General features: G+C 35.5%; 1 protein-coding gene across 1 annotated transcript in view; it reads left to right on the top strand.

Annotated features, from left to right (window-relative positions):
• Window positions 1–26,644, top strand: part of TRHDE (thyrotropin releasing hormone degrading enzyme) — a 280,033-nt gene that overhangs the window by 215,889 nt on the left and 37,500 nt on the right. The window contains exons 8-10 of the mRNA XM_034403421.3: window positions 6,547–6,612; window positions 7,102–7,280; window positions 21,882–21,970. Coding sequence (XP_034259312.1) covers window positions 6,547–6,612; window positions 7,102–7,280; window positions 21,882–21,970 — 334 coding nt within the window. The remainder of the gene's footprint in view (window positions 1–6,546; window positions 6,613–7,101; window positions 7,281–21,881; window positions 21,971–26,644) is intronic.

Raw genomic sequence — 26,644 nt, 5'->3', positions numbered from 1 at the left:
TATCAAATGCCATATAGAGCTCTAAGAGGACAAGAGAAATGCAATACCTCTTTTCAAGTGTCTCATTTCAGGTCATCTGCAGGAGCAACCAATGTGGTTCAGGATCCTTTGTAGTTGGAACCGTCTTCCCAGTAAGGAACAATAAATTGGACACCAGCTGGTAAAATGACCAAAGCAGATGGCCAAAGATAGATTTTGGAGAAGGGACCATACTATCCTTCCTTCAAGGCAAGCAGCATTAGCCCTTCCCCCAAAAAACAAATTTAAACATTTAAGAAGTATACAATCTAAGTTTCAGTCCTTCCACAAAGGACCTTGTTAACTACTTTAGATATCACAGCCTCAAAAAATCCTAGGTGTTCTCACAGATCCTTAATCTGTCATTTTCTCTTCTACTCTTCTGACATCCAGATCAAAATGCATATAAGTGCTAAATAAACTATTCACAGAGCTGCCTGCTAAATTGCAGCTCTATGCCTGTAGAAGCGACTAAAATTTATATGGCAAGTCTATAAGGAAAAATATGCAGCACTGATTTATAATAGCAGTAGGTCATTTTTATGTGTATCTATTCTAATTACAACTTAGAATAAAAACAAATATGATGTAAGACAGGCAATTAATACTGATATGAGTGATTTGTAAAGTACAAATAGTGATCTTAATTATGATTTTGATCGGTACTGAATCTCTTTAGCCTGTATTTCCTTGATCTTGATTTTTGATCTCATAGCTCTTGTTGGACTGTAAAAACTGCCCCCTTCTGTGAATGAAAACTTTCAGCTTAGATTCAGGTTAAGTACTGGGGCCTTGATCCAAATTGAGGTAAAACCTATTTTATTTCCATTAGACTGGGCTCTTTAAACTTGCTATTTATTCTTTTTAAATAATGGAACTGCTGGTTGTTAAATGGTATCAGTGACAAACTCATGGTTTCAGTATGATACAACAATGTCTCCTAAACCAGAGTTTCCCAATCTTTCCGGCTTTGACCGCATGGAGAAAACCCCAAATAGATGAAATGTGTTTTGTATTTGTATAGATAGAATCTCCCTATAGGTGTGGAACTCAGCTTGGAAAACCATCTTGTGTCATTCTTGGGTTTTGGGCCTGATATCAATCTTGTCAGACTGAAGCACTCTATTCTCTGCATCTACCATATACTCTACGAATATTAGGGAGGAGATGTCTTCACTCTCTTTCTCATCCACAAAACTTCTGGACTGAACGGTGTCTTTTTCCTCTGGAATGTACTCGTTTCATCATGGGAATCCACCCTACTACATTCTATCACAAAACACAGGTTTAGGACAAATATCTGATTTATTTTCTACATCGAAAACAAAGAAGAATCTCTATCAGTCTCATTCAAGAAAGTTATCTCCCACCCCGTGTTGTGTAAAATTTCATACAGGAATAAGAAGGAACAAAGAAGGACAGCTTACATCCATCCATAAATAATAAGATTTTTCTAAATATGCTATTGTTCAGTAACAATGTTTTCAACAGCTAAAGTAGAAATAAAGTATGCCTAGGTTTATTTAGTTACCATTTAGTCATTTATGCCAAATGGAGATCTGTTGTGATTCAAATCTCTAGAGGTTGGATAAAATTGGTATTAATTTTGCGCTTCAAGAGCTTGATTTTTCATTGCAACTTTGATTACAAATAATTATCTTGGTATACAGCTTTACAGATCATATCTTAGGCATGAAAAACATTTCATTTGAGTATGTATATGCTGAAATAATCTTTAAATCATAGTTGAAATACGAACCATTTGCAGCAACTCACCTGTTTGTTTGTTTGTTTTGCAGGGTTGTTAACAGAGATCTATTATATATGTGACTCAAGCCCTGCTGCCCTTTAGATTGCTTAGATATGTCTTGAAGCTAATTGGAAATATTATTAATAGCTGTCCCTAAGGGGAAAGCCATATTAAGCTCAAGGCTTATTTCTGCAATGTTTATGATTGCACTGTAAATTGTTTTAAAAGTGTATATCTTAGGTACATTACAAGAATAAAGATTTAAAGATTTTTTAAAGTGAGGCTGTTGCAGATTTCTATTATCTTATTTCTTACACTAAATTAATCAAGAAACAGCCTTAAAAATGTTTAATGTATCTGTAAGTATTAATATGGTTATGCACTATTAAATTTGAACTAAACCAACAAGAACTATTTTGAAAGGCTTTTTTTCCTTATTGCTGATCACTCTTTATTTTGAGAACTGTTTTTGTTGTTGTGAGTCTATATTGAAGGCTACATTAAATTGCTACTGCTATTTACAATTTCTGTAAATTTTAAATATCTTCCTATAAGAAGATGTGAAATATAATGTAAAATACTTAAAACAATATAGAACATTTAAAAGCATAGCCAAATACAGGGTAAAATAATTTATAAGAGATCATAATAAAAAGTACAGTATTGTTCTACATAATATTTGCTTGGGTAAATTAGGTTTTGAGAAATACATTAAGTTTCCTTGCTTACTTTTTCCTGCAACAAGACAAATGATATGAAATGGTTGGGAATACCGTACCTGCTGTTTTTTTTAATATTCTACATTGCCCAGCAATACTTAAAATAAGAGCTGGCATTCTTACAATTGTTAAATTCTCAAGCTGTTTATTGTTAAAAGCAGATTGTGGAATAAGCCACCTACTCCTAGAAACTATTAAGAAGAAGAAAATCTTACATTGAATAGTTTTTTTGTATTGTGGTATATTACCATGTGTCTATTCTTATATTATTTTCCTTTGAACAGCTCATATTTTTACTAAAATTGCAGATTTTGAAAGCTAAGAATCAAATATGTGATAGATATATGTGTATCATTTTAGCTAAAATAAACCCAATCTGAATTTCTAGTGCAAATTTTAAATAATATTCATTTCCTTGAAAGACAAAATGTTGGGGATGTTCCATAGCTACTATTTTGTATACCACTAATAAGGAAGTATAAATCTAAAGCTGAAGACTCTACCAGCACTAGTAATACACTAATCATGGAAGTAAATTGGCAGCACAGAACTCGCTTTGATTTTAAGACAGAGCTTCATAAATCTCTGAGAGATATTATACTCTGTCCAGATTTGGCGGGAAAATTCATTTCTCTCCAATAGCAATATTTTCCCCCATAAATTATTACCTGACACAGGACGAGAATTGTTTGACATTTACCAAGAATAGGATATACTGTTGAAAACAAGTGGATAAAAATGAAAAGAGCTACAAACATGGCTGCTGAAATGTCTTTAAAGATCAGTTTAAGGATTAGCCGGTGCTTTGGAGGGACCGCTTGCCCTAAGGATCCTCAGTGGAGACTGGAGGAGTTTATGTGCAAAAGACTAAATAGTTGTAAAGTTGTGATTCAAATGACCTCTTTAAAACTGCGATATCATAGTTAACATTTCATCTCAAAATCTCAGCTTGCTGCATGGGCCCTAGTCCTTACCAAATGGATTTTTGAAATTTTTGAAACCTAAACAAGTTTCTATCTCTTTATCTTTCCAGGTTTCTTTCCTACTCCTTTCCTAAGTTCCATAAATTTTTGTTTCATTGGTTGTGCTTTTTGATGAACCTTGGAAAAATTGCAGTCTCTTGGTTCTTCTTGATGTCTTGGGGCCTTTCAATGGTATTGTTCTGGATTGCCTACAGAGATTAGGAGTGGGAGGCATGGTGTTTTTCTGGGTCTCCTCCTTTCTGAGATAGGGTACAGACTGTGCTGATGGGCTTCCGAGATCCCTTCCTATGAGTATACCTCAAGCTTGAAACTCCACTCCCTCTTTTTTAGCAACTACAAGAAGTTGCAGAGTGTGGTCCAGTATAATCAATATGTTGATTATAACAAGTTATGTATCTCAGCCCTTGGCCAGCCAGTTGATGCTATCCTTGTGTCTGGAATGTATATGGTCTATAGGAGGATGAACAGACTTAGGCTCAACCCTGAGAATACTGAATGGTTGTGATATTTGGATCTGCCAAATATCAAGTAATTCTGTGTTTGGTCCTGAATAGGACAGTGCTTTTCTCTTCAGGATTGGTATACACATTGGAAGTTGCACAGTTACTTGGTTGCAGCTGACAACTGATATCCGAGCTTCCCCCTTTCACACATAGATCCTGTTTTCTCATTTGTAACCACTCTCCTTCAGCATATAGTGTGTATTATAAAATAAATTTGGTAAATGATTTATTATGGATTTGAGTTTAGATTCTGTTTCTACAAGGATCTCATTATCTTTTATCAACCACAGTTTTTAATGAAACAATGAATATGGCATTTCAAGGTTTTTAAATTTATTTTTAAAATCCATCAGAAGTATTCCTTTTAATCAAAGCCAGCATTATCAGCATCCATGGATATTACACAAGGGGTATAGCTGATTTTACGTAAGACCAATATCTAAATATTGTGGTATTTAATTTGATTTATTAAGCAACCAATCTGCTGTTTCAGATGCTATTGATTATTTATCAAATTGCATGATTTGTTATTTTTAAATAAAGGGAAGGCCAGTGTTATGGAGGAACATATATGCTATTTATTTTCATTGTATTGTTAAAGCTGCATTGTACATAAGTGACTCTATCTCTATATTGCTTTTCTGATCTGTGTTTGTATGGGTGTTGCTGCTTCTTACAAAATAGGACGGTACATTTAAAGCTAAAGCTGTCATAATAGTTTACAATTTGTATATCACAAAGTCTGCTTTACAATCACCTAATTACTGAAGCACAACAAGCATAATATTGAACACAATATTATCAGAACATTTTTTCAGTTTTATTATTTTGTAGCACATGAGAGCTTATCGCTTGCCATTTACCTGAAGTAAAGGTGATAAAAAGATTCAAAAGAATTCTGTTTCGCACTTCATAATGCAATGCATTTTAATGGTTTTGATTGTAAGTTGAAGTTATTACTTTCCTGGGGTTTTAGAATTCTGTTTGTAGAGGAATGAACATGTGGCTTTCCAAATTATATTGAATTACAGTTCCTGGACTTCGGCCATTCTGGCTGGAGCTTTGGGAATTGCAGTCCAAGAACATCTGGGATATTAGATATTCTGCTCTATGCTACTCAAGAATGCTAAATTAAATAATTCAGAATCTAGTATCTTGTTAGGTTATATTGGCAGGGAGAATTAAAGCTCCATAAAATAAATGTATTAATTTTATAAATAAAAAAATACACCGCTCTTTCCGCGGTGACCTGAAGACATGGCTGTTCCAACAAATCTCCTGATCTGCTGGGAGTTGTTAGTTTTAATCTATTGAGGATTTTAATTGGATTATTTTAGTGCTAATTTTTATTTTTCTGTTGTTTTATTGTTGTTAGCCGCCCTGAGTCCTTTGGGAGAAGGGCGGCATATAAGTATGAATAAACTAAACTAAACTAAACTAAATGGAGATTGATATCAAAATGATACAGCCACATAACTATATTGTAAAGTTTCTTAACATAGAGAAGGAGCTTAGCTCTTGTGTAGTAACATTTGGCCAAGCCTGAGTCTTAAAATAAATCTTCAATCTAAATATATATACAATGTAGTTTGATGGCATTCTTTAGTCTTTAATCCAAAATGGAAATAATATATTTGCATTGGATTGAAAATTTTGGTTTGAAAAAATAAGGCCAATATTTAATAATAAACCTAGGTATCAACAATGTCTGTATTTCTCGACAGCACTCCTAGAATGATCTGTAACAATAACAAGTAATACTTATTTTTGGAAATGTTTCTGACAGTTGTAAGATTTGCTAGAAACAAAGATTAAAAAGTGGAAATTAAAGTGGAAAATGTATTTGAATGTAAGAAAATAAAAGTTCATTAGCAGGATTATAGGACTTTTTTGGGCTGTGGACCATATTCAGCTTTGGAGTATATAAAATGGACAGAGCTCAGATTAATTTTGTTTCATTGTTATCTTTAAAATTGAATATGCTAGTATTACTCTCACTATGTATTTAATAATTTTCCTTTTCTAATACATTATAAATTATAGCTAAGTAACAACATCTACAGATCTCTGGAGTCCAGGTTTGCAAAGACCACAATGAGCCTGCATCCTCCGTCTGCGTATCTATGATTTATAGAATAATAATTTGGAATGTCGATTATTGGTACTTTTATTACATACTGAAAGCTAACTTTAAAATGTTCTAAATTTATATAAGCATGGATATATTTTATTTATTTTATTATTTATTTTATCATATTTATATACCGCCCTACTCCCAGGGGGATTCAGGGCGGTGAACAGCCAAGATAAAAATACAGTAACATATAAAAGTTAAAAACTATTAAAAAAAGATTAAATAATTTGGGCTCAAGAACAAATCTAAAAACATCCAATTATATAAAACATTTAAAACCCAATTTAAAAGGGAGAGTTAGGCCAGGCCAGCCTGTTGGAATAAAAACGTTTTATTCCAATATATAATACAAATATTATAAATGTATGCCTAAAATGTATAGAAGTTACACAGCATATATTTTATATATTTATGTATGTATGTATGTATGTATTTTTAGGATTATTTAACTATTCACAAGTACGGCAATGCTGCAAGGAAAGACCTATGGAATACCCTGTCAGAGGTAAAACCATTAAACATATTTCGTCAATAAATGTAATTTATTTTGAGGGCTAATATTTGTTACTTGGCTTTGGGGCTTATATATCTAAATATTGTATAAAAAGTGATACACCGAGGAACAGTTTAAAAATGGTGTTTAAAACGGTACTTAATATGGACCTCAAAATCTGTTCATCTTGGTAGCAGATTTCCTTACTCTTTGCCTTTAGAATGAGAGTTAAACAACTATCATTGATTTTAGAAATTGTGATGGATTCAGATGTAGAACATGAAAAATAAGCAGTCTTTGTTCAGTCTATAAGTTTAGTGTTCACAGAAGGTGCACAAGTAATTTAGCCATTAAGTGGAAATATTGATAATATAGAGGCAGAATGCAGTGTCACACAAGTTGCAGAAGCTCATGGAAACTTTTCTTTCCTATTTCTCCTCCCCGCAATGTGGTAATACTATCATTTCAAAAAGAAGTTCTGTAATTTTTGTTTGTTTTAAGGCACTTAAGAAGATAGGAAAATTTGTGAATATCCAAGAGGTAATGGATCAGTGGACACTCCAGATGGGTTACCCTGTAATCACTATCAAGAGAAATGAAAATACAGACAGTATTATAGGAATCTCTCAAGATCGCTTTGTTTATGACCTTGATAAAGATCCCGGTTTGAGAAACAACAGGTATTTACATTTTCTAGTATACATACTATATTTTACAATTGTTTTAATACCACTGCTAGAGAAGGAGAAATATCTTCATAAATGGTTATATAAAGATTTGTGAATAATAACAGTGATACCATGGTATACCTTTGCTATTTTTAAAAAACATTATGTATAGGCACTATGTTAAAATATTGAAATAATATCATCGGAATCTACACATTTAGAAAGATGCAGATAAAGACTTGAATTTGTATCTGGAAATTTTCAATAATAGATAGTTTAAATGTGTTCAGTCATCTTTATGTTTTTTACATAAGTGGGCTTTCACAGAGGAAGAACAATTAAATATTAAATCAGAAAAATTACATTTAGTTTAGCAGAAGTATATAACTGATAAACAACTCCAACTCTGTTAAATAGGGTGACTTAATGATGAGAAAACTTATATATTAATATGGTACACATAAACTTGGAAGTCTATAGATATTAATGGAACTATATTGTCTAAATCTTGGCATCCTCTGTATGTACATTAATAGCAACTGGGGGTGGCACAGATACCGCAGGGGCAAAGTATGCTTAAAACTTTCCTTCCCATCTGCTACTGCCTCAATCTGTTTACTTCCCTCATTGCTTTTTTAAATGTATATTTAATTACTTACCTTGGAACTTAATGCGTCATGAAATTCAAATTTCTGAGAAATTGTATTGTATTTTATAATTTTTCCAAAATTGTAGAGCTCTATGAATTACAGCAATAGTGCATTAATTCAATACAATACAGAATATTGGCAGTGGGTCTTGAGTGGGAAAGGAAGAAAGGAAGGAAGGTAATAGGCAGAAGCAATCTACAACCTTTAATCACCATTCCACTTATTCTACGAATTGCATAAAGATGAGAAAGCAATTCGACGTTCACTATTTTAACTAACCTTTAATGAACCTTTTAATACCTCGATGACCATAGTAGCTGTTATATCAATCTTGATCTTTCTGCTAGGCCTATTTGCATACCTATTAATTACTGCACTAAGTAACCAGTGGAAGGGGCAATTGTTTTCTTGCTTGTACTGTAGTAAGGTATGCGATTGCCTCAGAAATTACTGTTTACATACAAGATGTAAAATTGCTGTATACAAACAGATATGTGATTTTTCCAAGATTAGAATGAACAGAAAACCAAAGCAAAGTCCATTATGCAATGACTTTCCTCTCTGTGAGCTGTTTTTCCATGTACATTTCTATCACTTGCTGGCCGTCTTACTAATTCCCTTATAATGAAACAAAATGAGGTTGTCGTTAGCTGTTTCCATTTCTTTCCACAAGTACATATGTTCTGATAGCTATGTTGTTGTTGTTAGCATGGTAATGGCAATACTACTTCATTTGTTTTATTTAATACTCTTATTTGGTTAGTCACAGCACCATTTAATGCAAGAAAGAGGATGGTAGATATTCTTAAATGATTGACATAAGAGATCCCCAAACTACTGGTCTAATCCTGCTATGAACTGTGGTTTTGTGAAAAATGAATCAATTAAATTGATCACTACCAATCTTTCCATTAAAGGCCATTCTCAATATCAGTCCTGACTAATTTTTTCCTAATGCTAATGTTAGAAAAGTTTTTAGTTTAGGTTGTAGAGGTCAGTAAGATCTTGGAATGTCCCAGCAGCTACAATTAAGCCAGATTTCTTTTATCAAGAAAAACTTTGTTTATTTAAAATCAATAAACTATTTACATTTTAAATCACAGAACATTGTATCTTGGTCTTTATTTATTTCTGAGGTAAATGTGCCTAGAGCATAATCCCTTCTCCTGTGTGTCTCCCCTGTGTCTCCCCTGTGTCTGTAGCTAAAGGGGGTCATATTTATAGGATGGCTAAGCCACTCCCCCGTCAGTCCCTTAGACAAAATGGAGGGAAAAACAAAAAAACATCCTTCCAGTATAGACAGTGTGGTTCAGTGGCACTGTTTCAGATAATTATCTGACAGCTAATTTATTAAACTTCTATGCTGCCCAGCTCTCAATGGCCATAGGTTTAAATTTAACAGAGAAATCTAATGCAGTTAGAAATAAATGTACCATGTTTTACCCTTTTATTTTCATAAATATACAGAATGTTAGAGATGAATGTAAAATAGGAAACAGAATAGGACTAAAAAAATAATTTTAAAACATTCATTTGCAATCATTATTGCTTAGAGAAGGAGGTATGAACAAATTTAAATTAAATACGGTATAATTTTGGGACCTGTTTCCAAAATGCAACACTCATTGCCCATTTCAGCAGAAACTGATTTTGAAACCTATAATTTTCTGAGCTTTTCTTCACCAATAATTTGGGGCAGCACAGATGTTGCTACATTAATAAACAGAAACACTAGAAATAATGATCCATTGTCCTAACTCCCTTGCAATCTAGTGCGCACGTTGATATTATTGGATGTTTTGTGGAATAAAAAAAGGCAGGTTAATGTTGCCAAAACTGTCTGGGGTGGAACAAGGCCAGCCAAGAGGACAGCAACCAAAATCGGAGTTTCTGGGCTTATTCACAAATCTAAATAATTAATGAGCGCAAATTATTAAATCTTGTGAACAAATATATAGATAATAATCTAAATACTTACTGGTTATGTAATAGTTTTTCTGGAGTGTAGTATCTTTTAGTCAGATGAATTAACTACTATTCAGAGCAAGAATTTGATTTCAGATTTTAACAACATTTAAAAAAAATGTATATGTATGCCTGTCCATTTAACACATGACTCTGGTTGGCTACCAAGCAATTAAAAAACCCATAAATAAAAAGTATTTTTAAACAGTATATTGCATTCAGAATGACTCAGAATCACAATATCAAGTTGGGCTCATCACAACAACCTGGCCCACTGCCCAGGGAAGATTTATGGATTCTTACCATCATAATTTTATTATTGGAAAGTATTTGGTCTCTGAGATGTCCAAAGTTTACAGTTATTTTTAAAAGACAACATTTCTATGACTTGATTTATGATGGAGCTTCTTATCTTTTGAATAGTAAATGAGGTTTTGTAGAATTCTTTAAAATTCCATCTTCAGTTCTAAAAAATTCTTTGTAATTACTTTATGTAATTGTGTCTAGCATTTTAGCATTCTTTCTTGTTCTTCTAGAAAGAAATTAGGTACCAGAAAACAAAAAGAAGGGAGGAATTGAGAAAGAAAGCAGTAATTTCTCAGATTAAGCATCAAGTCAGCAATACTTACTTAACAATATTCGTTACTCCCATATAACACCCCTCCTGCGTGAGCTGCACTGGTTACAAGTGGTTCTCCGGGTCTGCTTCAAGGTGCTAGTTCTCACCTATAAAGCCCTACATGACTTAGGTTCGGGATATTTGCAGGACCTTCTCCTGCCTGCCTACCGTCCTGTTCGCTCACATAGGGCCGCTCTCCTCAGGGTTCCGATGGCGAGCCAATGTCGTCTTGCTGTGCCCAGGGGTAGAGCGTTCTCTGTGGGTGCTCCCACCCTCTGGAATGAATTACCTCCCGAGCTCCGGACGGCTCCTGATCTCCGTTCCTTCCGTCGGGACCTGAAGACTTGGCTGTTCAAGCAAATAGGTTGACTCTGATTCCGGGTTTTATTATTTACTATTAATTAGTTATTTGGTTTAAAATGGGATTTTATTGTACTTGTTTCTTAACTTGTGTTTGCCGCCCTGAGTCCTTCGGGAGAATGGCGGCATATAAATACATGTAATAAATAAATAAATAAATAAATAAATAAATAAATAAATAAATAAATAAAATAAAATATTGTAACTGAAACACTAAAGAGAATTATTTAAATACTCAATGGTTTCCACTTTCACAGACACTTCATATACTTAAGAAAGACTTTCTTCTCTGATCTTGCTTCTTTGTCTCAAGTATTTTGAGCACCACCAAAGCAGAGTTTCTCTGTGTGACTGGGGGGGGGTACAGTTTATTTATTTATTTTATTTTATTTATTAAATTTATATCCCGCCCTTCTCCCCAAAGGGTCTCAGGGCAGTGAACAGTCAAGAATTAAAATAACATGCAATATAAAAGTTAAAATAATTAAAAATAGATTAAATTAAACGGCCGCCCCAATTTAAAACCCCTAGCAATACAATTAAAAAACCCCTAAAACCTATTCAGGCCAGCTCGGCTTGCTGAAATAAAAACGTCTTCAGGGCCTTACGGAAAGTGCGGAGATCCGGAATCAGCTGTATTCCGGGAGGTAGCTCGTTCCAGAGGGCGGGTGCTCCCACAGAGAAGGCCCTCCCCCTGGGGGCCGCCGGCCAACATTGCTTGACCGACGGCACCCTCTCTGTGAGAGCGTATTGGCCGGTGGGAGGTTATCGGTAGCAGCAGGCGGTCTCGTAAATACTCTGGCCCTAAGCCATGGAGCGCTTTAAAGGTGAGAACCAACACCTTGAAGCGCACCCGGAAGACCACCGGGAGCCAGTGCAGCTCACGCAGGAGAGGTGTTATATGGGAGTGCCATGTCGCTCCCGTGATCACCCGCGCGGCCGCATTCTGGACCAGTTGGAGCCTCCGGGTGCTCCTCAAGGGGAGCCCCATGTAGAGTTGAGGAGAATTAGATTTCCATTTGCCAACACAAGCCAAATATTATTTATTTAAATGTATTATAGTCAGAAACCCTTCAGACTCTAGGCAGTTTACAAATACACAAACAATAAATGCAGTTAAAAACATACAGCATCACAGGCATCCTGAACTAAAACAATCATGACAAACCAGGTTTGTCTTACCAACACATTATAGTAACTCTAAGCCTGAGACCAAAGCCAGGTCTTAAGGACAATTTAGAACCCCCAGGAGGGAAAATACTGCCCCTATCTCTGGGGAGATGTTGTTCCAGAACAGGGGTCTCCAACCTTGGCAACTTTAAGCCTGGCGGACTTCAAGTCCCAGAAAGCAAAGCTGACTGGGGAATTCTGGGAGTTGAAATCCGCCAGGCTTAAAGTTGCCAAGGTTGGAGACCCCTGTTCCAGAAGATGGGGGTCATAACAGAGAAGGCAAGCTTCCTTAGTTTCATAAGATGACATCATGTAATAGAAGGAGCCTAGGGTATTCCCATTGCCAGGCAGAAATATTTGGAGATCAGTGATCCCTGAGCTACAAAGGGTTTTATAGGTAACAGTATCTTGAATCGCATCTGGAAGCCAACTGGCAACCCCCAACATAGCAGTAGTGATAGATAGGCCTATCCCGACACTACTACTATTGCTTGCAGTGCTGTATTTTGTACCAGCTATGTTTTCAGATGATCTTCAAGAGCAACCCTGTATACACACATTGCAATATGCCAGTTGTGAGGTGACCAAGGCATGAGTAAGTGTCTGAAGGTTCTCTGTCTGAAATATTAGTCATTTATTTCAGTCCATCACTGCAGGAGGAATGATGGCACCATAAAAAAAGTATTTGCATTATAGAAAAAGTTTTTGCTTTTGTACAAATATTTGCTATTTATCATATGCCACAATTCTATGATTCTGAGCACCAAACTCAGAGAGCAACCCAGGAACCCTCATTACAACCCTGAGCTACAAATATTTTCCTTTATTAATTCTACGGTTTTTGTAGTCAGAATTGGGAATCAGTAGTAAATCATGATTGAATTTCTTACCTCTTTGAGCCCAGGAGCTAATGGCTCGATATCATTAGTGCTGCCAAAATCAGCAAAGGCACCTATGGAGAATAGATGTCAGTATATGCAGAGGTACCCGGCGCCACTATTTATTTGTATTTGGCTATTGGCAAAATGTTTGTAGAATGTAGAAAGCATTTGTCTAAGTCTAAACAAATCCTGTACACGCTATGTGAATGTTAATATAATTGCAACTTAAGTAGAGTGACCACATAGAATGAAAGCCTTCCTGTTACATTGGATTCCTTTTCCTTTACGTCGCTATTTACTATGTCACGGGAATGGACAGTGTGAAATCCTTTTATATGACATATACATGTAGACCAGACAAACCCCAATACTATAAAATGGAATGCTTTGTCTATTTTTATACTATTTTCTGTTTCTGTTGTATTATGTTATGATTGTAAATTATTTATAAATTCAGTACGGTTCCTAAAGGAATGCACAGTATTGTAAGAATAGCAATTCTGTTTTTTTAATAATTGCTTTTTTAAGATCCTTGAAATAATCCTACTCTAAAATATGCTGCTCTAATCGTGTTTGTTTTCTGTCATCGGAGTATTACCTAAATGCAACAGCCTGATTTATTTTTAGATGGAATAGAAGGAAGTAAACAATAAGGATTGGAAATAACCATGTGAATATCAGGCTTAGTAAATATACCTGTGTTTTTAATGTATATTTTCAAGCCACTTTACTAATATAGTTATAATCACCCATATCATGTGAGAAAATCTTTTGATTCCCCCATTATAAAAATGCATATTTATAGCAATTTCTTTAAAAAATTATCGAAAATGAATGTTGAGAATACTGTCAAAGCGAGTTCAAAGGGTTGGCCCTGACAGAAATTTTCTATAATATTAATCTCAGAAAATAAGATGTTATATGTGCGCATCAGTACTTATCAGTAAATGCTGCCACAGCAAGATAGTCTTTTTATAAAATAACTTACTTTCCAGCTATAACAATAATTATTTTTCTTTTTTGATAGCAATTAATTTTGAAGATGATTCTGGATCATATGAAATGAATTGGTTATTACATTAAGTGATATTTCCACAGGAATATTTTGAAATAATTTATGTAAATTTTGAAGAAGCATTATTTTAAATCCAGGTCTTCTATTCAGCATACTGAAGACACTTTTATAATTGTTAAATAATCTTTATAGTTGCTCAAATCAGCTAGCTTGTCTAGCAAAGGCCTAATCATTGACATACTGTAGTTGCATTATATAAAAAATTAATACACCTCTACAGAAGTGGATAAAACCAAGGATGAAAGCTTCCTTGAGTGCATATGGATTAATATAAAAGGAAAAAAGAATGACATTGCCATGGGTGTATACTACAGGCCAACCAACCATATACAAGAAATTGATGAACTTTTTGCTAATCAGTTAATTAATGTATATAGGAAACACACCACAGTAGTAATGGAGGACTTTAATTACCCTGACATCAGTTGGGAAACAAACTCTGCATCAAGTGGCAGATCAAATAGGTTCCTGATGAGCCTAGCAGACAGTTTGTCATCCAAAAGGTAGAGGAAGGAACTAGAGGCTCAGCTGTACTGGACTTAATTCTTATTAACAGAAACGAAATGATAGAGGGGTTGAAGTTGCAGGAACTTTGGGGGAGAGTGTCCATCTCATATTGGAATTCAATATAATGCAGATACAAGCAACAGGACAAAATCAAGATGATGCATTAGACTTTAAAAGAGCCTATTTCAACAAACCTAGAGTTTGGGAAGGATTCCATGGATGAAAGTCTTAAAGGAGAAAATAACTCAAGAAGCTTGGGAAACTCTAAAAATATGATTATGAAAACCCAGTTGAGCACAATACTACTGAAAAAGAAAAAGAAGAAATCAAAGAAGAAATCAACATGATTGCATTATCTGATAAACTGAAAGACAAAAAGAACAAGCATAAAAAATGGAAAGAGGAACATAACTAAGGCAGAATACCAGCATATAACTCAAACCTTATCAAGATCAAGTCAGGAAGACTAAGACTCAGAATGAAGTCTTGCAACAAATGTCTAAAATAATAAAACAAATTTATTTCAACATATAAAAAACAAGAAAAAAGTGAAGGAAATAATTGGTCAGCTAATGGGAAAAGATGGCAAAGAAGTGATGGGCAGCAGGAAGAAAGTAGAGCTGCTTAATTCATTCTTTGTATCTGTCGTCACACACACACACACACACACACAAAAATAGCCAAACCTACCAAAAACAGAACCATAAAAGACAGACAAATTAAAATAGGCAAGAAAATGGTAAGACAATACCTGTCCACCTGTGCTGCCCCACTCACCCACACATCAGTGTTGGTTTAGAGAGAGCTTTATTTTGTCTTTCCCCTAGCAGTTCTGTTTCAGGTTTCAGCTTACCCACAGCTGCTAGTTTAGAACAGCAATTGGCTCTAGACCAAGTAGATAACAAGAAAATAAACATATGACAAAACAGTCTCGGAAAAAAAAGCTTTGCTGGGTAGTTTCAAAAGAGAAGCCAAAATCTAGTCCGAGGTTTGGAGCCTCCAATTAGGTTTGTCAGCCAGTCCAATGGTCAGGGTTTCAGGGTTTACAAGTAGAATTCACAGGAACAGCCCAGGACAGGAATTCAGAGGGTCATTTCCAAGTGAATCCAGCCATGAACAAGCCCCAGACTAAACTTCCAGGGAATGGCCAAGTAATCCATCAAACAGATAACCAGATGCTCAAACAAGTCCACAAACACAAAGCCTCCTGGCAAATTAAACTAAATCCACCTAGCTCATGAACTGCAGAGTGTTGAAAACACAAACATCTGGCCACAACCCACACGCATTGCTTCCAGCAACACCTCCCTCTGCCTGCTGTGCTAAATAGCTCCCAGTACAGCCCATCAAGAGGGGTGGGCCTTTTTGCAAGCAATCTGACAGACCTCCACCTCTCTGCCCTGCGTTCTCTGGGATTCACTACAGCAGGCAGTTCCTTCTCCTCTACCCCACTGGCCTGCAAGGTCTCCCCAGCTGAGGCCTCTTCTGCTGGCAGTTCAGGGTCAGTAATTCCTGATGTGCCAGGAATGATCTCGTTGTTCCTCAAGGCCTCTGAGGAAGAAATGGAGGAGTCATCGTCCACAGGAGACATCATACCACCAGGACCAGATGGATTATATTCCAGAATTCTGAAGGAGTTAGAATCACTGAACCATATCTTTCAAAGATCCTGAAGCACCAGGGAACTACCAGAGGACTGGAAAAAATGATTCCTATCTTCAAAAAAGGGGGGAAATGGATCCAGGAAGCTACAGACCAATCAGCCTACATCAATACCTGGAAAAATCCTAGAAAATATGATCAGGCAACAGATCTGCGAACAGCTAGAACTAAGCAACCAGAAGCCAACATGGATTTGTCAAAACAGATCATGCCAAACAAATCTCATTTCATTATTTGACAAAGCGACTATATTAGTAGACAAGTGAAATGCTGTGGACATAGTATACTTGGATTTAAGACATTTGACAAAATAGACCACAACCTACTTCTCAGTAGGTTAGAAAAATGTGGAATAGGCAGCATCACTTCCAGGTGGATTCATTACTGTCTGACAAAGTGCACTCAAGTGTAGTCCTTAATGAAATTACATCTACATGGACAGAAGGAAGCAATGGTCTACCCCAGGGTCCAGTCATGCCCAGTAATCTTTAACATAAATAGTTTAGAAGAGGGATACAAGGGAAAATTTGTAGGCAAATTTGCAGACAACACCAATCTAGCAGGAATAGTCAACACCTCAAAAGATAGCCTGAAGATCTAGAAGGACCTTGACAGACTTGAACACTGGGTCCTATCTTAGAAAATGTAAATTAAAAGTGAGAAAAGTAAGATTTTACACTTAGGGAAGAAAAACCAAATGCACATCTATAGAATAAGTGGAACTTGGGTCAATAGCAATAACTGTGAAAGGGATCTAGGAGTCCTAGTAGAGAAGCACATAAATATGAGCCAGCAGTGTGTTGCAACCGCCAAAAAGCCAATGTTGTCCTAGGTTGATATTTTGATATAAGATATTTTAGGATTACATGACTATGTCTTGATGGTGACAGGTATACATCTGCCCCATTTGGACTGGATAAAGCACAAAATTGCCTTGACACAGTTGATGACTTTGGCAGAATGGCTCTATTTCTTTCTGCCAAGCTTTGGAGCCTTGAAAAATTATGCCAAAATTGACACCAATTCAAGATCATTATTACACATTTTCCATTAAGGTTTGTGGTGACTAGGTCTTCCCAGCCAGCAGTGTGCTGTAGCCACTTCACATGAATCAAGGTCATGTGAAGTGTTTATAATGTCTTGGTAAGGCAATACCACAATACAAAAAGTGTGTTTATATGCTAAAAAGAGTGTAGAGAAGAGCAACAAAGATGATCAGGGGACTGGGGGCTAAAACATATGAATAATGGTTGCAGGAATTGGTATGTCTAGTTTAATGAAAAGGACTAGGGGTGACATGATAGCAGTGTTCTGATATCTCAGTGGTTGTCACAAAGAAGAGGGAGTCAACCTGTTCTCTAAAGCATCTAAAGGCAGGACAAGAAGCAATGGGGGGAGAGGAGAGGACCAACCTAGAACTAAGGAGAAATTTCCTGACAATGAAATAAATTAACCAGTGGAACAGGTTGGTTTTAAGAAGAGACTGGGCAACCACTTGTCTGAAATGGTCTCCTGCTTGGGTGGGGGCTTGCACTGGAGGACCTCCAGGATTCCTTCCAACTGCATTATTCTGTTCTGTTATTCTGTTATTTTTTCCCTATGATTATGTGTATCCATCTCATCAATCCCAAAGAAAGTCCAGAATAGTATAGGATCACCTGTCACGGGCAGGAGGTTGGACTAGAAGACCTCCAAGTTCCCTTCCAACCCTGTTTTTCTATGTTCTAAGTATCTATGGACATAAATACTCTTTTTTAACAATGATGATTATTCCATCTCTACTTCTCTAATATGAAGTAACTCATTCCAATTCATTTCAGTTTTTTGATTTCCTAGAAGTTATTCATTTCTAACATTTTTACTTCGACATTAAGTTTGCCTTGATCATGATTCTTGCATTTCCTGTACCATTTTTTTTTCTTTTTTGGTACCAGTTAGTTAGCTTAGTTTAGTTTATTTCATTTGTATACCGCCCTACTCCCGAAGGACTCAGGGCGGTGAACAGCCAACAATAAAATACATAAATACACAAAATTTAAAAACCCGATAAAATCAAATTAAATTATTTGGCCCAGACAAATTAAAATACCCCAATAATTTAAAAACAGATTAAAATTTACGTATTTAAAAAGGGAAGAGATCAGGCCAAGCCCGCTTGATGGAATAAAAAGGTCTTCACAGCACGGCGGAAGGAGCGCAGATCTGGGATCCTCCGTATCTCCGGGGGGAGCTCATTCCAGATGGTAGGTGCCCCCACAGAGAAGGCTCTCCCCCTAGGGGCTGCCAGTCGACACTGTTTGGCTGACGGCACCCAGAGGAGTCCCTCTCTATGAGAGCGTACTGGCCGGTGGGAGGCTATTGGTGGTAGTAGGCGGTCCCGTAAATAACCAGGCCCTAAGCCATGGAGCGCTTTAAAGGTGGTAACCAAAACCTTGAAGCGCACCCGGAAGACCACCGGGAGCCAGTGCAGCTCGCGCAGGAGAGGTGTTACATGGGAGCGCCATGTCGCTCCCATTACCACCCGCGCGGCCGCACTCTGTGCCAGTAACCAGCCATATTCCAATAGGTTCTAGTATTAAAAAAGACAATAGGCCCTACATTGGATAAATGTTAACAGGTTATATCAATTAAGATATTAACTGAAAAAAGATACATCATGTGTCACTTCAGTTTGTCAAGAAACTCAGGAATGACAGTAGACAGACTTCCTGGAGCCAATTAGATAATACATAGAATATTCCTAGGTCTTCAAATCTATGCAGAATTTCAAAATACTCAGGCTGCCTGGCCTTGTATAATTTTTTAGAAAAAAATAGCACAATATATGTTGATATTGAGGATCCAGAGAGTGTTACATTGGCATAGTGTTGTGTTGTACATCATAGTGTTGCATAAGTTATTAAAAAGTACTCCTAAATGTGTCTGTCTAATTAGCATTTCCTACTGACAGTGAAACCAGGAGAATTCCCTAAAAAACTTAGTTATTCAAGGGGAACACTATATTACCGTATTAATAATACAGTACTATTTTCCTAGTAAAATTGTTTTCTTGACATACAATAACTCCATCTTTTCTGGATTAATGTTGACCAGGCCCATGATTGCTTTCATTTTACAGTAATTCTTCAGCTTTCCCAGGCTGAATAGATAGGAAAAAATTGTAACAAAGGAATAAGAGGAAATATGTCCTATAGTTCCAAGTGAATATAATTTATCTTTAGAAAAATTAATTTAAATTAATCTTACCTATAAAAGTTAATGCAGTTTTATAATAAGTTTTAATTAATCTGTTACTGATGGGCACTACTGTAATAAAAAATATATTTTTATTTTTTTTATAAAAAATAAATGCAACTGTTATTGTTTTAAACTTGGAAAATTTAATATTTATAATTCTGTTTTTCAGTGTATTCTAAAATCTTATGTTATTGATTTTTGTGTAGGCTTATTGTCATGTTTATATTAAATATGGAAATTTGTGTGGGAATGTGTTTTCTAATAAGTATAGAGATTGAAGGAAAGGTAAGAAGGAGGCTGAGAGGAATGAAAAAGTACAGAGAGGAACAGTTTGAAAAGAAAAACTAATTCTGACAGCAAAAACATTTTAGGAATCAGTTCTGGGTGAATTACAGATGGCTTTGATAACCTAAGTCTCAACTGAATTAATTAAGTCTTTTACACATATAAGGATACAAGTTTACCTGAATTGCTTATTTCTACAGCTGAAATATGCTTACAGCTTTGTGCAAAATTGTTCAATTGTAGCAATGAACATTTAATTATTAGTAAAAAATATGAAAATAATGAATTAAATGCAAATGTTAAACTTTTAAAAATAGAAGAGGAAACAGTAAAGGTAACTAATTTAATTTGTTACAGCACAGTGCAGTATTCTTTAGAAAATGCTGCCACTAATTTCATTGGTATATTGAATACTTGAAAACAAAATGTGGTGAAGTTTATTAATTCTTCACTAGTCAGTGGAACCTGTTCATAAATAACTTATATAATACACAATACACATGAAAGCCTAAAATTAATTACCCCAACTATCAGCATCATGCATATGCCCAGCTGTGTAGTCTAGTCATCATGCATAATGCTGTAAAATTCAGCTTTCAGCATATTTCACTTTTATCATTCCTTCATTCAGTCTACGTTTAGTAGCTGTCTTGCATATAACATTTGTAAAAGAATGTTTTCATTTAGGTATCCACTGCAAACCAAACCATTGCAGGTTCATAGCCTCTCAATAAAAGTTTGTGTGTGAGAGAGAGAGGGGTGTGTGTGTGTGAATGTTTTTATTCATATGACACAGTGACACTCACTGACTTTGCCATTCTTTGAGTGTTACATTCACACTATATTTGGTTTGGACTGATCCTAATACTTAAACATAATAATCTATCAATGTGGTTATGTAACTGTTTACTATTGATTCTTAAGAAATATGCAACCTGCAGTTCTAAGGGTCACTTGTGATCCTTGACTTTATTTCATGTGTCTTTTTTTAAAAAAATTATTGGCCCTTCAGGCCTGAAGGAAAAGTCAACTGTCCTTCATAGGCAGCCTGATACGTAAACAAAATAAACATAAAAGAGACTATCAAAAACAGAAAAAGGAGCATTTTTTTCCTAGAATTTTTCCCCATACAATTCTGCCACCATATGTTATTCCCTTCACTCTGCAATTAGTATGTCATATAAACTTCAAAAGGACATCAATTTTTTTTCAAAAGATTTCAGTTAAGTAAAAAATCAAAATGTGCAAATTGCATTATCTGTTCAACAGTTAATTATATCAAAATGTATTTTGTTGCAGCAATTTTGGAAAAGGGTGGTTTATTTTTGCTTTGTTTATATTTTATTGTTCACTTTGATGTCTTCAGTATGCTATCAATGTGAAAAATGTCTACAAACTTAAAATACTTGATTAAAAGTAGTCCTTGACTTGCATCCATAATTGAGCCCAAAATTTCTCTTAAGTGAGACATTCATTGAGTTTTGCCCTATTTTACGACCTTTCTTGCCACAGTTGTTAGATGAATTAGTGCAGTTGATAAGTTAGTAACACGTTGTTAAGTGAATCTGGCTTCCCATTGACTTTGCTTATCAGACGGTCACAAAAGGTGATCACATGACCTGGGGACAAAGCAATGGTCATAAATATGAACCAGTTTCCAAGCATCTGAATTTTGATCACATGACCATAGGGATGCTGCAAAGGTTGTAACTGTGAAAAACAATCATAAGCCACTTCTTTCAGTGCTGTTGTAACTTTGAATTGTCACTAAATGAACTGTTGTAAGTCGAGAACTACCTGTACTGATATATGAGTAATTACAGAGGGATTTTGTCAGGAAATTTTTAATGATAGGATTAAGAAAAAGGCGTATTGTTACTGAAACCAAAACTGTTCCCCTTAAATTACTCTTATGGGGAGGGGCTGTTGTATTAGTTATTGTCTTTTCTGTTTTCTTATTTTATTTTATGAGAAATTATCATTCAATGGTAGTACATTGTTTTTTAAAAGGAAGATGAAGAAGTCTTACTACTTTGTTGCTATTCACAAATTGATTTTAGAAACAAGGTAACATGTTAGAATCAAAATATTTGCTCTCTTATTGAACATGTTTGATAACTTTGATATAATCCCTGATTGCTGTTGAGTGAGAAGAATCATTTCAGTATTTTTATTCTTAGAACCCGCTCCTTTGTCTTGCAGCTACTTGTGGCAGATTCCATTAACAATTGCAGTAGGAAATACAAGCCACATCTCATCAGAGGCAATTATATGGGTGTCTAACAAATCAGGTAAACATAAACTTTCCTCCCAGTAGATAAAGCATTCATGTGTTTTTCTGAACTATTTCTTCATAATGGATCTTAGAAAAATGATTAGCATTGCTAAACATAGATTTTGTTTTGGAAAAATGTGTTGTAAAAAAAGAATCTCAAGATTTCCCCCCATAATAAATATAGGAAAAAATGAGAATATTATGAAATATCTACCTTATAATAGTCTGGAAATATTTATTTGTCTTCATATATAAAATCATTGTGATAAATTAAAAAAAATATATCTAGTTTGTAGATAGTGTAAAATTTAAAATTAAATTCTGATTTAATTCCATAATTAACTCAAGAAAATTATTTAAAAATTCTGATTCTTCTGTAAATTCTTTTCTGATGTTAGCAAAGAGGTTTTTTTTTTAAGTCTTGGCTTTTTAAGCTTCTGCCACCATCACACACACACACACCCTTTTCTTAAAAATCCCCCCCCCCACACACACAATTTTAGTAGGAAATTACTTCCAAGTCACTTGGAGTCTCAGTAAACTGCTTTGGAATTGGAATGAAGTAGACAGGAAACTTATCTAGCAAGTTTCTGTTTCTTTTAGGTGTTTTTCTCACTCTAAGCATGCAGTAGATCATTCCTGAATTGGCACAGTCTGCTTGAATGGCAAGGCATTAAAAAGGAAAGAGGAATCCTTGCCCTACCTGTGAAAAGAAGATAAAATGAACCAATTTCATAGAGAAGTTATAATAATGTTATTCTTTACTGTAATCGTTATAAAAGGATGCAGTCAAAAACTTGTGGTTTTCTTTCCCTTTTGTTCTTTAACAGTTGATTAGTTGTAATATCTTAGAACATGGTGCTTGGGAACAGTATATATAGAGTATTTGTTCTTTTAAATAAGCATAATTATCATAAGGCAGATTTTTGGCTTTAGACATAGTCTGCTCAGTTTTTCAAGCCATTCAGGTAACTTACTGATTCAGACTTAGATGTTGAAGCCATGTTTTTCTTAGGGGTGTGTGTGTTTGTGTGTGTGTGTGTGTATGTGTGTGTGTTGAGTGAGTGTGTAAAAGAGAGGAACTATGTGACTGCACCTCCCTTTGCTGAAACCAATTCTTTAGATTCATTCTTTGTATTCAAATTTACTGATCCTATCATCAAAAAGTAAGCCAATAGTAGCTAGCAGTCGCTGATAAACTATTACATATATTTCTAAGGAAATATATTGAAAGTTACCAGCTTGGGAATAAAGCTAATTCATTTTGAAAGCTGTATTTATTCATGAGCAATTTCATTTTACTTCATTTATATGCTAATCAATATGCAGACAGTGAGAGAGGATTGAATGGTGCCAGGTCCATGGAATCACAAGAATTTATACAATAAAAATCAGTAGCAATAGTGGCATTAGATTCCAGTCAGTGTATTTCAAATAGTATATAGGGATATGTATGGTATGCACATTAGGTATGAATGGTTGGCTAATGTGCATGAACGTCATGATGGCCAGGCTGATCCAAGCTACAGTAATGAAATTTGATGAACTTAGCAGATTGTTAATAGCTGAAGGATTAATTTTGGAAGACATGTCACTAGGAGCAATTCTAAGAGCAATGTATAGTGGATATATGCAAGATATCTTATTCATTTTTCTGGAAGGTCCCTTGCTTTCAAAATGTTCATAACAAAAGAATATTTGGGAAAGTTGATTTCTTTCGAAAAGTTATTTGATGAATGAATAACCTATTATACTTACTTCTGCCTTAGTATGTATGCCTTTATGAAACAAAGTGGCAATATTCCTGGTACTCCTACTAACAGAACTGGAATGCTGTAGACTGGCATCTTGAATTCCATGGTCAAGAAAAATAACTAGAATCTTAACTAATTATGTATTTATGTATTTTAATTGGATGTCTTTGGAAGATGGAAGACTATGTCCATTATGCATCTTCAGAGATTCAAAAGATACTGGCCACTTTATGTGATGAAGAAGCAGTCTCAAATAATAGAAATTGTCACTTTGTGGAGAAATGATATACTCTCGACCAAGAACCCTGGCTTTAAAAATTCTACAGAACTCCTCCACTCTTTTTCCAGTCTTCCTTCTTTTCCAACTCTTATTTGTCAAGTGTAGAATCTTGGACTATCCACATAGTACAGTGTTTTTTCAAATGGATCATGCATGCAAGGATTCAGGAATTCTGTCAAAGTAGTTTTTGCTATATCGTTATTTGTTGCATAGCAGCATTACTTGGTTAGAATACTTGATGCTGTTGAGGAAGGTGCACTTGAAGACAAATAGCAGCTGATTCCTTCTCATGAATTTGAAATCCAAGTATCTATATAACAGCTTCACAGGGCCCAATATATCTGCCTGTCAAGGAATGTGTGATCTTTCATCTTCTCTGTTCAAACGCAAAATTGCCTGATGCTTTCCTTCATGGTATACTTGACATATTTGATGGATTTGACAAATGAGCATATTTTTTTTTACATTGAGAAGACAACAACCTTCAATACTACCCATTGAGAAATTAAAGTTTTTATTCTTGTCCTGCTTAATGTCTTTCAAATACTCCTATTTCTGAAGACCATTTCTTGTAGATTGGATATGAATCATCACCACACGTTGTACACTCACTAAATGGCTTTGGGTACCTCTTATTGCATGTATCATTTTTCCAACATTCTGAGTTTCTGCTGAAATATAGACCATGGATCATGTGCTTTGATACCAGTTTATAGAGCTTTGTATCTTCATTGGGTCTGGCATTTCAGCTTGCAGAAATGTATCATAAACTTGTCATCTCGGCTTCTATGCTTCATCACAGTAGACAGTGCAAATGAGGAAGACCCCACTGGCACAATTTGCACATAAACAATCTTCCTACCAAAGAGACCTTGTGTTCCACTGAGGTACTACCGGTATATGAACAACTTTCTCTTCAAGTTGAGTACTCAGAATTAAATCTGCCCAATCATTTGGCTGCTAATTCAAAAAAAGATGTTATTGTATTTATTGCCAGTTTGGGTTGCATGTAAATGTAATGAAAAGTGAATCACTGCCATAATTCCATATATATACATCATGGCATCTCAACATCATTCTTTCGTATGTTTTGGTCCACAACAAATGTTGAAGAGAATATGATGCACCTTGTGATGTTTCCAAAATCATCATCATCATCCAGTGTGTTAAGGATATTGTTGTGTTACCAACCAGCAGAGTAAGTGCACAGAGAAACGGTACTGAGAGCAATGAATACAATACATACAAACTGGTGTAACAAAGCTTTTACTTTGTAGTGAAAAACAATTGCATAGTCTTTTTTATCAATCCAAGTCTTTAGCCATTCAAATCAGTCCGAAGTTACAGATATCGTCTTACAAGACAAACAGCAATTCAACGCTGGTAACAAATCACGATGGTAGCATATCCATCCACGTCTTCACATCCACGTCTTCACACACAACAGTAACAGTTCCAAGCAGCAAGTCAAGCAATGATGAGAGCAGGTCCAACAATAACTATAGCTCGGCTTCCTTATATACAGTTTACACTATTAATTATCCACTTAAGATAAGTGAAGTCAGCAGTGCAATGACTCAACAGTACAATTATGATAATTGCAGTCAGCATTCAGTCAGCAGTCATTAGTCATTACAATGACTCAGCAGTACAATTACTCAGCATTACATCTTAGAGTTACAGAATACATTTAAAGTTATAGAACACATATATTGCCTGGACAACTTGTTAGATTTACACCATATCCTAACACAGTGCATCAATCTGCCCTCTGTATATTGTTGATCTCAATATTGTTTGATTCATTTGGATGTAACTCAGCCTCTTGGCTTCAACCTTATGTCAACTATCTATTGTTCAAACAGACATTCTTCTCTTAGAATATTATTTACTTTAACTCATTCCCATGGTTCATTATTCAATATGCATAACAACACACAGCCATTGATTGTGATTTGGAACTGATGATGCCAACCACTTTCAAAAGGGGAGAAAAGTATTATTGAAAGCTGTCATAGGAATGATGGGACTCTGAAATTATTTTCAAACCACCTCCTAATTCTTTCAACATAATGTGGTCGGCAGGATCATTCTACCCAGACTCCAGAGGTATAGGATGGGACTAGTCTACCTGATCTTTGGCAGTTAGTGGTGGGACTGGTCTACCTGGCCTGTGGAGGGTTAGGCAAGACTGATTAAATGAACTTCCAGGTGGCAGCATAGCAGTGCTAAAGTGGCCACAGATTTGCCAGATTTCAACCCCATGAGGTCATAATGCTAATACTCCCTTATAGCAATAGCACTTAGACTTATATACTGTTTCATAGTGCTTTATAGCCCTCTCTAAGTGGTTTACAGAGTCAGCATATCACCCCCAACAATCTGTCCTCATTTTACCAACCTCAGAAGGATGGAAAGCTGAGTCAACCTTGAGCCGGTGAGACTCAAACTGCCAAATTGCTGGCAGCCAACAATCAGCAAAATTAGTCTGAAATGCTGCATTCTAATCATTGTGCCACCACAGCTTATATACTTCATCTTAATCTTATTGTACTCATAACATGTCCCAAAGGTGCTTTTTCAGGAGGCAACTGGACTTTCTTGTTTTTTCTTTGAAGATGTTTCACTTCTCACCCAAGAAGCTTCTTTAGCTATG

Source organism: Pantherophis guttatus, chromosome 7 (genome assembly GCF_059756535.1).
Source record: "Pantherophis guttatus breed Tessera chromosome 7, ASM5975653v1, whole genome shotgun sequence".
Classification (NCBI taxonomy): Eukaryota; Metazoa; Chordata; class Lepidosauria; order Squamata; family Colubridae; genus Pantherophis; species Pantherophis guttatus.
This window is presented reverse-complemented; position numbering and strand designations above follow the sequence as displayed.